Genomic DNA, 14,855 nt, shown 5'->3' on the forward strand with positions numbered 1-14,855 from the left:
AAATTGACTAATAATGACTGATTGTTGGTACTCAAATTATTATGTTTTTAGTTTAATGTATAATATATATTAAGACTGTTAGAACTTAAGTAATTAATATTACTTTTGAAAAAAGATCACATTAAACAAATATCACGCTAATTGTAGTATAAATTGAACTTAATTACTGCTCTCTCTCTCTCTATGTATTGCATATACTGAGAACCCCGGCTTCTACTAACTTGAATTATCACAAAATAAACTCGCGCCCAAAACAATTTGAGTGAAGCTGTGATCTAAACCCTCACACTGAAATAACAAACCAATACCAAACTACTAAACAAATGCACAGTTGAGCTGTGAGATGGGGCATCTGCTGCTGAAACTTCTCACGTTTCATACAATTCGACAACTCTCAGGTTTGTGTACGCAATTAAAAAGCTCTCTATATCAAAAGGATTTGTTTAATAATTTATTGAAAAAAATAAAGAACCCATGAAATCATAATTTACCTTTTCAGAATAATTTCGGAGGGAGTAATAAAGACCATGCGCACCGTATTTTTTAACATTTTGCATTTGTGCATTTTCACTGTAGAGCTCGAATCTTAAATTATTACGCTTTGTCTGGCTCGTTGATTCCATTCTTATTCACAAGCAGAGGCGGATAAAGGAAATTGAACTAAAAATTGTAAAATGTTGATTGATAAAACAGCTTTTGCCTCACTGAAAGTCTTCGCTCGATATATCTTAAAATCATACATAAGTTTATAGTTTTTCTATTCGTCTGTTTAATTATGCCTGATTTTGTTGGAATTGAGTCCAACTTTAAACTTCTTTAAAACCGCACATTTACATATTATTTTTATGAAATACTTAATGCCAAGCAATGAAAGATACAAGGAGAAAAGTAAACTTAAAGCTTCAAAAAAATCTTGAAACAGTTACATTTATAAGAAGGGAACTTTCATAACCCTTTCGCTATGATGGTGAGTTCCAGGACGGCATGAGAAGCTGTTGTAGATGGTCGTATTTAGTAAAGAAGCTCTTCGAACACTGGATCTACACTGTTACCCCACTTTCCATGGTACAGGTCTAAAAGTCTTTCTGCTGGCGTAACACCTAAAATACAACTCAAAATGGTGAATTTCTGCAAATCTTTAATTAAAGTTTCATTAAGGAGCACTCACAGAGGTATTTTTCTGACATAATCAAATTTAAATAAGCCTTCACATACTCATCACAACAAATGTTAACATTCATTCGTTACAGGAGCAAATGGCGGGATACTCAACTTACAATTGTTAATATAAAAATAAAGAAGTACAAGATATGTGTACAAGAAACATAGGTTAAAATTAACTTTGACAATATTGATTGACAGGTCTAGAGAACAAGATGAGCTAAAACTTTAAAAGAAATCTTATGGCTGTAATTTATCTCATCTTCTTCCTTACATGCAGTTGCTACACTGGTTGAAAAGTATATAAATAAGTTGCTAAGTATTCTTGAATTCTGTTACCCGCTCTAAAGATAACTATGTTTTCTAGGGAGTTCTGTATGAGACCTCTATTGCTGTGGCTCAAAAACAGTGGTGTGGGTGCATTGTTTCTAATGTAGTATGCATTCAAGATAAATATAATTATGGTCATATTTGTTGTTACATAATAGGTTACCACCTTACTTAGGTGGTCTGTTAGGATGAGTCATGCTTGTCCTTGGAGTGAGAGGTGTCACCCTCTTTTAAAGGAGTTGCACTTAGCATTCGTTGGAGAGTGCAGTGTTTCCTCATTCCTCCGGAGTTGAACTCCAAATTCCCCTCCTACTTTCTATATATACAACTTCATTGCATCTATTTGTTTCATTTTTATTAATACAACTTCATTGCATCTATTATATTCATTTTTATAAATACAACTTCATTGCATCTATTATTTTCATTTTTATGAACAGAATAACGAAATTTTGTTTCATTGCATGTGTGAGTTCTCCTATTCTTTGAGTTACTAGGTTATGGTAGATAGTTTCAAGTAATTTGTTCTTGGAGCAAATACTTAATGCTATAATCAAAGTCTTATACAGTATTACTTTAGAAAAATTAAGCCAAATTCATAAAATATTTTAAAGTGATTCAGTTGAAGTTAAGGCAGATTATTTAAAGTCATTTTAATATTTTAAAAGTAGATTAAAACGTGATGAAGGAAGAAGATGACGAAAGACTAAAGAGGGAAAGTGAAGAGTAGGATGAGCTTAAACAATGGGAGAGGTGTTCATATGTGGTCATGCTTGGATTTGTGAATTGATTTCTAATTTCTCTTGGAGAAGATTGGGAAGCTTTTAGCTTTCTCTTCTTGAAACTCGAGGATGAAAACCTTCAGGATTCTCACTGAATTGGATCAAAACCCAATATATCTTCACAGTGGGTTCGCAACAGAGTTCACCTTGCATTTCAAGTTCTTTCTAAGTATCCAATCTGACTATAACATTGTTTTTAAGATCAGGTTTTTGGTGATGGTGAAGTTATTGTATTGTTGGTTTATAATGCAACAACATTTCTGAGAATCTTTATATGCGCATCTTTCTGGTTAATTTGCTATATTTTATTGCATAAATTTTCTGCTTATATCTCTGAAATATTTACAAGGAAAATTTGGGAGAAATCTACGTGGGTTATTATAGTGGTACCAAAGATAGTTTACCTGCAAGTCTGTGAGGTTTTGTATGTAACAAAATCAGGGTATTTGCATATTTGTATCTGTCCAAAAACAAGAATATTTTATTGAGGATTAAATGGGTCCTGCAGAAGATTCATTTGCGGCGTGAATATTGCAAGGGTCTGATTCAAAGAAATAGTTCACTAGCACTTGCACCTTTGAAGGGTGCAAGGATTACGCTGACGGTGTTATATATAAGATAGCGTTACAATATTTTTGAGATGGAGTGGCCACATACGAGATAGATGATAAGAAATTTTTTTAGTATGATTGTGGTTGTATTTTTATTTCTTTATTGATATTAACAATTATTAAAATATTTTATATCTTATAAAATTTAAAATATATATATTTGAAAACAAATGATATATGTTCTTTAGCTAAATCAATTTTTAATCATTTCAGTTATAAAATTATTTATTTATTGATATATTTATATAGTTTTGTTAAATAGAAATTAATAATATATTTTAATTGTACAAAGTTTATCTTTTTACATCTTGATTCTATAGTTTTATTTCTAATTTATCATTTATTCTAACACTTACAAGATTATATTTTTTTGAAAAGCATAATTTAACAATTTTGAAGATCCATCTTTTTATGAAATGTTTTTGTTAAATAGAAATTAATAATATTATTAAAAAATATAGTTTATATCTCAAAAATATAAAATTTCAGATTATGTCTTGTAAAAAATTTATATTCTCACACAAATTCAAAAGAATGAAAGTGAACCAAATATTCTTTTTTTAACCTTGAATTTAGCTTAATATTTTAAAACACATACAACATGCACCAAATTTTGTTCTGACTAAAGTCATACAACTCAGTTAGGAAAAAAGTAATTTAGAAGAACTTAAATGAAGGATAAATTATTGAAAGTGGTCAGTTAAAGTGAATCAGCTAATATAAAGCCAGGCCCTTCAATTTCATTTTGTCCATTTGCAATGACAGTGAAACTTATGAAGAATTCTATGAGCTTAAATTTTTTTATTAGCAATGCATGTTGGTTAAAAAAATTATATATATATTTTGATTGCCTTCATCGATGAGACAAAGTGTGCCATGAAAGTTACATGTCGTGAAAGTTACGCCAGTTGGGAAGGAGGATGAAGAAAAAATGTGCTTTGTTATTTGGAGCCATGCAGGAAAGCACCGGGGGATTTGACCACTCTACCGCAGCACCATGGTTCACGACATTGAGAAAGGAGTCATTATGCTCGTGAATCATTTGCGCTTTAGAAAACCGGATTCCATACCCGCTTAACAGTCTTTTCATCAATCTTCGTTTTCATCGAATATTGCTCTCGTGGCTATCAAGACGCATCGTAACTGTGTCATTGGTGAAATCCTATAAATTGGGCTTTCACTCCCCACTTTTAACACATTCAAGTCTCTCTCACTTCATAACTATATCACATTGATTCTTGTGTTTTCATTTTGGGGGTGTTTGTATTTCTTCACAAAGTCTCTTTCTCTTGCAATGGCGGATTCGAATGCACCAAAGCATCAGGATCGTGGGCTTTTCGGCTTGTTTGGTAAGAAGAAAGAGGAGGAGACACATCAGCAGCATGGAGGTCCTGTGGAGGGCACATGGTAGGTGTAGCTCCAAATGAGCAAGGCCACCTAGGCAAGGTTCACTCTACCCCTCTTTCTCACAGCCACGTCGGTGGAGACGAGCCTCACCTTGTGTCTCACGACCATGTGGAGGAGGGGAAATTCCATGGCGAAGGTGAGGAGAAGAAACAACAAGGGGGAATCATGGGAAAGTTGCATCGCAGCAACAGCTCTTCCTCAAGCTCTGTAAGTTTTGCATGCCCATAACTTCTTCCCTAATATATTTTAATTTCAAAGTTCACTTATTTGGATGTGTTTTCTGTGGATAAAAGATGTTTGGTGTACATGCCTGATTTTCAAAAGTATTATACATCCTTCTTTTGCATTCTTATTTCCGCAACTCCATGCATAGATTCCTTTCATTGTTCTTCATGAGGAGAAAGTGCATTCCATTAAGTCTATTGTTTATGTAAGTGTAATGTCTCAAAGAAGAGCAACATTTTTTTTTGGAAAGAGTTATCAAACTTTATAAAAGGATAATGTTAGGGCACACCTGAAATACAATTTTTGTTATAACCCTAATTTGCATATAAGGAAAGGAGAATATTTTTTTAATATTTCAGCCATTAAAGTGGCTTAGAATATTTTAAAAAAAATATTATTGGCAAATGGCTAATTGTTCCAATCCTTGTAAAGCTACATTCTATTTGACAATCAGATATAAATCTGATTTTGAATTGATCTTCTATACACTTGTCGATCGGCTAAAGAATGAAAGCATCTGCCAACGTTCAGCCATAGAGAATGCTTGCGGTGACTCAAACTCATGGCCAATGACCTTAATCAATCAGAATAAGAAGGTATGTCCAGTACAATTGTTTTGATTGAATTTACTAAATCCTGCGGTGCTTGCATTTTTCATGGTTGAGACCTAATATGGTCAATGAGATCTGGTTATCTTATACGGACATATCTAGGATTTTTATTTTTTTAGGCGGTGTGTGATACAAGTTCCTGTTGGATCCAATATCAGAGCCAATAATTATGTTGGAAGTAGATGCCAATAATTTTTCACAGCTATACCTTTCATTCAATGCTTTGAGGACTTGGATTTTGTCAAAGATATTAGAGGCAATTATGGAGGAATCCCTTAGTTTTTGGCTAAGAGTGTTTGTCTTTCAAATTTTCATATAGAGTTGCGTAAGTCACAAGCCATAGCCTAGTCCATGCAAAACTGAGATTGGTAGGACCAAAAAAATGCATCTTGTAAATTTATAGTTCGATGCTAAAAGGAACATGCCACTAGATGGAAGGATATGAGATGTTTGCAAGAACAAACATTGGTTGAAAAGAACCTTTGTTACTCTAGAATAATTGATTACTGAAACTTAGCTCGGCTTATTTTTTCTATTAATCTCACTGTCTCTGCATTGCTTTAATTACTGACATTTGCTTTTCACACTGGAACCAGCATATGGGTTTTCCGTGGAAGTTTCCTGTTAAACAGCTTGACCATGTGTTGGGACAAAATTTGTAAGCCATTTCCCGATACTGCTTTTCCAGCTTAAGACCATCAGATTGTCAAATTTCTCAGAAGAAGGCTGACATTGCAATCCACATGATTGAAGACTGTTTGGCAAAGAACAGTCTTTCCCGACATCGCAAATCTTTCAGCCAGCGTAAGACTGCTGGGAAATCTGGACAATCCGGTCAATGATTCTCAAGGAGTGAAGCCTATCGGCTTAATTATAGTTGTCAAGAAGCTGATGTATTTCTGCTGTGGAAATACTGATATGTTGAGTTGACTATAATAATATTTCAGTTCAGTGAGCTTCTTGCAGTAATTGATTTAATATCTAAGAATATACTATGGTTGTCATCTGAAGCTTGAGTGGACCCGATTTATATTTTGACTTTATCAGCGCATGATATCTATGTCTTTGCGAAAAAGATTATTGGAGCGGGGCTAAAGTTAATATGTTTTCTATACTCTTTAGGCTATTGAAGGTGGGAAGCAGAATATACTACAATATAGCAATCCTATACAACAAGTTACAACATATCTTTAACATATTCTTCAATTTTACTGAGAAGAGATGAAACGTACACTTAGGTGGAAATTGATGAAGGGAAAGAAGTCATTGACATCAATAGTGAGGCTTCGAAATTTTATTGAAAATTATTGCCATGGGAAGTGAGTAAACTAGTTGCACAGGAATGGTTTGGGGAGTCCGATTTCTTCTGAGTCATGAGCCATCAATGACAATCGAATATTGATAGACCTCATCAATCTAGTGGTTTTCAAAATTTTGATTTGGCCATTCAAAGGTTTAAAACAATATTCTGGTGACAACTATAATATTGAACTCAAAAACTTTGAAAGCTGATTGGTGGAAAAAAATTAGTTATAGTCTTATTGCACCCATGAATATTTTATGTGAGGCTAAAGTCTTTAATTTATCCTGCTCTCTTTTTGGTCAACCGATAAGCCAGATTTATCTCCTTTGAAATCGTAGAACTCTTTCTCACTTGCCACACAAGTCATTATGAGGATTTTCTTTAATATTTTTTGCAGAGAATATTGTGATAAGGAGAAGAAGAGTCTCTTCCATATCACTCTGCGAATGCAGATGGAATAGGCAAATGCTAATAGTGTTTCAAGCTGGCATCAACTAATTAGGAGAACAACAACTACAGGTTGAATGTTTGTTTTTTCTTGTATTGAGTAATATGAGTTATAACACAGAATGGTAGGTGATATCCCTTGAATAACAAAATAAAAACCTGTGGCTACCTATTAATAGTGGGCGTTTCAATCTCTAGGAGAAAACTGATGTTTTTTAAAACTATTGCAATGACGATGTTGCCATTATTAATAATTCCATTATTACATGAACTGATATGAGAATAAGCATGACACTTCTATTTTCTTCGTTAGATTGTACAAGTGCAGAGAGACGTCGTTATGACAGTTGGTTTCGCAAGGTAAGGGAAGATGTATTGCAGAGTATTGGCAGGTGACAGGAAACGGTTGGGAAGATCGGATGGTTTTCTGAAGGAAGACATCACCGATCGAAGTTCAAATTGTTGCACATTTTGAGGATTGTTGGGCATGAATACACATGCACATACATCAGTGAGTGGGAAATTATCTGTTATGACAAACTACTACTGCTGGAGGTAACACCTTCAATATTGGTTGGCTGCATCTTCATAGTGGTTGTCATAATTCTGGTACACATGGTGGTGTTGTGTCCATAGAACTCGGCATATAACTATTGCCCAATCCAACAAGTTGATTCTAGTTGTAGTCAAATGCATATGCAACTCACGCAGAGAACTATAATCTAGGTGTCTTTGTAATATCTGGGAACTGTGACAAAGCAAGATTGAATAGATTAAAGAAAATTTATTGGGTTCAATTTATGGAATAACAATTGAGAGTGGAATCCTGCTTATGCTTGTGCATGTCGAGAAATTACAAACTCATCACCAATATGCTAATTGACTTGGTGGACATTTTTTGAGTATTTCTAGGGTGGGGATGATGTGGGTGAGCTTCTAGCGTATGAATATAATAATTTTGACATATGTAACAGAACCTTCAAATGTTGGATATGTTCACGATTATTTGGTTGACATCTTAACTTCCTGCTAAAGATTAGAGTTCAAAATTTCATAAGGTGGTTTGGAAGCTGGAAGTCCCTATCATGTGGAGCCAACAATCACGATTGCTTGAGCTGCAGAGCTGCTAGGAAGGATTGGGACAGAGTTGTAGAGCAGGTTGTAGTGACACTCAGTTTTCAGGCCGGCCTGTCTGTGACAACAATTAATTGCAGCTCTCTGCATTTGTACTTGGGAAACTACTTGGGGTTAATAATTTTCATATTAGTTTACCATCATTTAATTTCCTTTCCTGCAACATCTTAAAAATTTCACACAACATAAACTGCGAACATTGAGCCAAAAAAAACACAAAAGAACACAATATACTTGAACACAACAAGAATAGTAAACTTAGGTAAACAAACTGCTGCCAGTTTTCTGAGTTGAACAGAAAGGAAACCAGTATAATAGACAACAAAACAGCAGGGGTTCTCAGATCAACCATGTGCTAAAACTTCTTTTTCAAAAATTATAAGCATCTAAACTGGTAAGGATATCACAATGATCAGATTTGCTATGAGAATTGACAACAAAAATAGGGGTAACAACAAACAGTGCCGCATTTGAGGAAATTTAGATTAGTAAATACAATGGAAAACCTGAAAAACAATGACTTCTCCAAGCAATTTAATGATACCTTCAATGGTAAACAACTAGAGATTTGCAGAAAGAGGAAGAGATTGTCAATGGATTGTTCATTATATATCATTGGTTTGCAACTAGAACCTGTAAAAGTTGGGGACAATTTTCTTTCTAAATTGGAGGAATTAGATACGTTTTTAACAAAAAAGGACCATTCTGGTTGGAGGTTGTTAAAGTAGGCCTTGCAGCCCTCAATGATTACCTTAGTACAAGACAAATTAATAGAGCGTCCATATGAGGATGTAAGACTTCTAGTTGCCTCTTTCCTTAGTGAGATTACCAGAATAACGACTCCAACTACACCTTATAATGATAGCATCTTGAAGAAAGTCGTGCAACTGACAGCCTAGAAGGACATGATGTCAAACATCCTACCTCAAGTAAGATGGCTAAAATCTTGGAATGTGTGGCAAATACCAAATTTTATATCATAATGGTTGCATATGGGTTGTGAAGAGATGATCTTTATTCCCTACACGAAGCCTCTCCAAGATCTCTGCTAATCTTTACCAAGATCTTGTTGTTTCCCCTAGATGCATTTTGTCAAACATTTCTTGCGAAGGGGTTAATGTGGTTACAATTTCATACATTTGACCCCAAACACTTAGCATTAAAAACCATCATACACTTCTTTCTGGTTTGCAAATCATACTTTAACATTGCAGGTGCTCGACTCAAATCCAAATCAATGTCATTGCTGCTCAATCCAATTCCTAATGACTCCAACTGTCTCCTGTCGTGAATAGCTAGCTAACCGTTCAAGGTAAGATATTCTTAAGTTCGAAGAGTTCAGATTTGGCACAGGAGATGATCTTCGTTACTACCCAATTGAAACTGGAGATTTTGAAAGATCTGCTGCCTACATTTCTCTGTACAAATTATTGCCCGTGTCCTTTGTGATGCTTGAAAGATTCTCTTCAAGGAAATTTTCCTTACTAAATGCACACCTTCAAGTTTCCTCCTTGCACTCACAACTATCCGCTTGTTCCCAGAGAGATGATTATTGATTTGAATGAATAAAATCAGGTTGGTGCAACCTGGAATCAACTTCAGAAATATATTTCTTCGTACTCAATAACTCTTGCCCAGATTCGTCAAAACTAATCTATATTCTGGATCAGAAGCCTGGTTGGATCTATGTGTACGCCCAAGTTGTTGAATTGCATGATTGGGACTCCATGGCATTTCAAAGCTTCTGATTATTTGCTCATCTTTCTGCTTGCAAAGATACCCCAGTAGACCCTGCCTCAGAAATAACTGCAACCAGCTTTTTTCCCATCCATGAAAAGATGCTTTTCATTCATGTTAACCATTTCTATAGCGACATCCTTCGTGTTACGTGATTGATAAGAAACTTTTCCATTCAGAGTTCGAACTACACTTTCCCATCTGCCAGTAATCTTTGCAGCACTTATTCCAATGATAGTTGCAATAAACCTATTCAGACTGTCCGTCTGTAGTTCTGCACTGCTTAATGATTCTTTGTGCCACCCTATATTTTGGATATTAGCAATAACGGTTATATTGACATCTGGAGATGACTTAGGAAATTTTTATATAAATGTAACATCTTCTTCCGGCAATCAAAAAAAACTGATGCTGCTCAAAACTCTTTCAATGCTTCCAAAAGAAAAAGTTCAAGCGTATTAAATGACGTAGGCCCGCTACCTTTCTATTTGGTTTGAATTGATAACTGAACGGGTGTGGTAGCTTTGTCGGAATTGGAGATGGCTGTTGAATTGCTCCAATAGTGATGATGACTATTTGGTTCGAATTGATAACTGAACAATACTGTTGTTTGCAACTTAGCATGCCAATACAGTGAATTATTTACTTCCAAACAGCCAGAATGTAATAGTCCACACAAAAATCTCCTCTAGTGATAAAGATTGTTTCACAGCTCTTGTTACCTAATGCTAAGTCACTTGAATGATAAGCAATTAGCAAGATAAAACGACTTGTCTTACGGGTGTGGTAGCTTTGCCGGAATTGCAGATGAGAAGATGAACCATCTTATGTGGAAGAATATAGTAGACCATCCAAATGATCTCCTGTTAATAAATTTGCGTCCCATAATTTCTGAAAGTTCCAAGAGTAACGCCTAGCAAAACTTTGCAATTAAATGAAAGACGCCATGTTACATTAGTAGCAACAAATTAGTCTCCGACCCAAACTTACCCTCTGATACGGCCGGTAACTCTAATTCTTCTTAATATCTCGCCACAGTAATGAGATTATACCTCCTTCATATAATGATAGACATGCAATGACAAACAAGGACTTTGTGGTAAGCATACAATATGAATTCCGCTGGTAGTTTCACATATAAATAAGCCTTCGATGGAAGCTTAGATATAATTTATTTCCCAATAATAATGTTTCAAGAATTGGCAATTCCTACCAAGAATGCATTACTTTCAGCCTAGTGTTAATCGCAAACTATTATTTTCTCCCTTTTTATGACTTGCCATTGAAGTAGGGTCCTTGGTTCAAGGTATGTCGTGGACAATGAAGGTCTGGACAACCGACTAGTGCCACTCACGCGAGATGGATGTTGCACTTGCTGCCTAGACACAGAATCTGTGCCAATGCATGCTCCACAGCATCTATAGTTTCCAGCGAATGCCTCTATGAAACTTGGCTTCACCTACACTTCAACTGTCAACCTCAATGTCGAGCTCCCTCTTAACCACGCAAGGCAGATGTTAACTGGCGGATTGGAGCTTTCCCTGCTAATGTTTGCGCCAGACTTATAGCACGTGATTTAGTTGATGCTTCTTGCTGCTAACATACTTGTATACCTTCCACAAGCTTGTCCTCTACTTCTTGATTATTCCTAGGACAATATGGCTTCAGATATTAGCTATGGCAAGTGCTGAAGAATTCTTTAGCAAATATAATTTACGGCAACTACTTCAATATTTATATTTGCTGAATACCATCATAGGGGTCCGCGGACCATTTGCCCAATTTTTTAATACTAACTATAGTCCTTCAAATCTGAATATCCTTCTGCTTCATAATATTAGTCAATACCAAAGGCCACTTGATATAATTTTCTTTGCATAGAGTATCAGAAACAATAAACATGGACCTGCAGGAAAAATACATTGACCATCAAATATCTGCCCAAACAAATTTTCTTCCACGACAATATTACAAATCTCCAATTTTATAAATCTATTTCCAAAATTCAACCAATATTGTTCAAGGCAATAGACTTTATGAATCAACACTTAGGTGAAGTTTACAGAATATGAGCTCAAATTATTTAATATATCAATCTTCAAAGAGCGGCAGAAACTCCTCGTCAAGTTTGATTCTTTTCCAGATTTGATAAAATCAGAATTGGCGATTCCTACCAAGAATGCATTACTTTCAGCTTAGTGTTAATTGCAAACTATCATTTTCTCCCTTTTTATGACTTGCCATTGAAGTAGGGTCCTTGGTTCAAGGTATGTCGTGGACAATGATGGTCTGGACAACCGACTAGTGCCACTCACGCAAGATGGATGTTGCACTTGCTGCCTAGACACAGAATCTGTGCCTATGCATGCTCCGCAGCATCTATAGTTTCCAGCGAATGCCTCTATGAAACTTGGCTTCACCTACACTTCAACTATCAACCTCAATGTCGAGCTCCCTCCTAACTACGCAAGTCTGTTAACTGGCGGATTGGAGCTTTCCTTGCTAACATTTGCACCAGACTTATAGCACGTGATTTAGTTGATGCTTCTTGCTGCTAACATACTTGTATACCTCCCACAAGCTTGTCCTCTACTTCTTGATTATTCCTATGACAATATGGCTTCAGATATTAGCTATTGCAAGTGCTGAAGAATTCTTTAGCAAATATAATTTACGGCAACTACTTCAATATTTATATTTGCTGAATACCATTATAGGGGTCCGCGGACCATTTGCCCAATTTTTTAATACTAACTATAGTCCTTCAAATCTGAATATCCTACTGCTTCATAATATTAGTCAATACCAAAGGCCGCTTGATATAATTTTCTTTGCATAGAGTATCAGAAACAATAAACATGGGCCTGCAGGAAAAATACATTGACCATCAAATATCTACCCAAACAAATTTTCTTCCACGACAATATTAGAAATCTCCAATTTAATAAATTTGTTTCCAAAATTCAACCAATATTGTTCAAGGCAATAGACTTTATGAATCAACGCTTCGATGAAGTTTACAGAATATGAGCTCAAATAATTAAATATATCAGTCTTCAGAGAGTGGCAGAAACTCCTCGTTAGGTTTGATTCTTTTCCAGATTTGATAAAATCAATAACCTCACAGGATGGTAGGATGCACAACTCTGATACCACTGAAATATCCCAAACGGATATAGACCCAATTCCTTCCTCAAAAATATATTCAGAATTTAAAAATAGGTAGATGAATTACGAAACAACAATAGAAACTAGTAGATTCTCCAATAGATATTAACCCCTTATTTCTCAAAATAATGTTAAGGATTCAAGCATATGAAAATGCATTACAAACCATAGTATAAAACTAGTAAACTCTCATAAAATTCCCTAAAACATGTTATTGCATTATACAACAGCAATACAATAACCAACATCAAAATCCAGTCTTAAACACAGTTTTACAATCAGATTGGAACACTAAGAGAAGAACCTGTAAGCGCATACGAGACACCTGAAGTGACGTCTCCACGGACAATGGGTGAGAGGAACCTGTAAGCGCATACGAGAAACCTGAAGTGACGTCTCCACAAACAATGGGTGAGAAGAATCTATAAGTGCATATGAGACACTTGAAGTGATGTCTCCATGGAAAATGGGTTTGAGTCCAGTGTTTGCCGGCACAAGGGTCTACGTCCTCACACTAGTTGAAAGTTGAAGCTTTCCAAATAACTCTTGTGAGAAAGAAACTGAAATGTGAATCATAAATCAAGCATTAAAAATGAATGAGTCTCTTCTTTTATCCTCGCAGCTATGACTCTTCGACTCCCCTCTTGGCTTTTTGTCTTATCTCTCCTTGTCATTTTTAGCCCACTTTGAATATTAAATTGACCTTTTATAATTTGAGTCCACGCTTTCATAGTCAATTTTAATATCATATGAATGTGTCCTTTAAATTTTCTAATGTCCCAAAAAGGGGACATTACATTAATATGCATTTGGAAAGATGGCATATTCCCATCAGAAAGGTAAGGGTGGTGCTGCGATCCTAGCATGCCCTAAACAGAGTAATCTTATTTGTAGATGAGGAATTTTGCCTTGCCATAGACTAATCTAGATAATCTTTAATTGTAATGGTGAAGACGTTGCTATATGTAATGAATATGCAGCCAATGGTCATAGAGAAAGAATTGAGTTGTGGAAATGGATGTTCCAACTAGAAAGCATACATGGGTTATAGGGGGCGATTTCAATATAATTTAATAACCTCAGGGTAAAACCAGTGGAAGTAAGTTTGAATGGAAGGGAAGTGATTTTTTATATTTTTTGGTACAAAACGATAAACAAGCATAAACTATTCAACCCTTTAGCTGCAAATAAGGCCTCTCACAAAGACATGGCACACCTGGTCCAACTTTCAGCAAGGTGTTAAAAGAACATTTTGCAGGCTTGACAGGCTCTATGTAAATAGAGAACTCTTTTAGTTTCAAAAAGATCAATAATAGAGTTAGTATTCAAGAAACTCCATATACCCTATCTGACTGCCATCGTAACATTGGTGAGATTTTTCTAATTGGGATGCCCAACAGCAGAAGAAAGATGGTTTTTCACTAAATACTAGTCTTCTAAGAGATGAAGATGTTCTAACAGTTGTTACTATTAAACAATGGTATAACACTGAGATTGTGAAACATACGAGTGCAATTGATAGAACGACTCAGTTTATCAACAATTGGAGAACTCTCTTTTTAAGTTGTTGGGAAGAAGAAAGCTAAAAATCACAGGAGGATGGAATCTGAACTACATTGTAATCTTTGTAAGGTAGAAGAATATCTACAAATTAACCCAACAAGTCTTGAAGCCAAGGATTTTGTGGCCCTTGCCAAGGCCTCTCAAGAGCAAAACATCAAGATACAACAAGCTAAATCAAGAGCCAGGATTAACTAGATCAGCCACAAAGATAAAGAATCCAAATACTTCTTTAAGACCCTCAAGTCCAAAGAAGCAATAGATAGGATTGGTTGCATTTAAGAGGAGGGGAGAGGACTTAAAACCCAAGATGAAATCCTGAAGGCCTTCGCTGCCTATGGCAAAAAGCAATTTAGCACTAAAGAAAGATAGTGTAGAA

General features: G+C 35.5%; 1 protein-coding gene across 3 annotated transcripts in view; it reads right to left on the minus strand.

Moving 5' to 3' along the window:
* Window positions 1–694: 694 nt before the first annotated feature.
* The window catches only part of GSH1 (glutamate-cysteine ligase), a 155,455-nt gene continuing 141,294 nt past the window's right edge, over window positions 695–14,855 (minus strand). For all 3 annotated transcript variants that reach the window (XM_089807903.1, XM_089807902.1, XM_089807901.1), the window contains one exon: window positions 695–1,100. In XM_089807903.1, the coding sequence (XP_089664029.1) occupies window positions 1,012–1,100 (89 nt within the window). In that variant the 3' untranslated portion in view covers window positions 695–1,011. The remainder of the gene's footprint in view (window positions 1,101–14,855) is intronic.

Source organism: Cupressus sempervirens, chromosome 11 (assembly GCF_028749045.1).
Source record: "Cupressus sempervirens isolate cs-2001-9-10 chromosome 11, ASM2874904v1, whole genome shotgun sequence".
In the NCBI taxonomy this organism is placed as follows: Eukaryota; Viridiplantae; Streptophyta; class Pinopsida; order Cupressales; family Cupressaceae; genus Cupressus; species Cupressus sempervirens.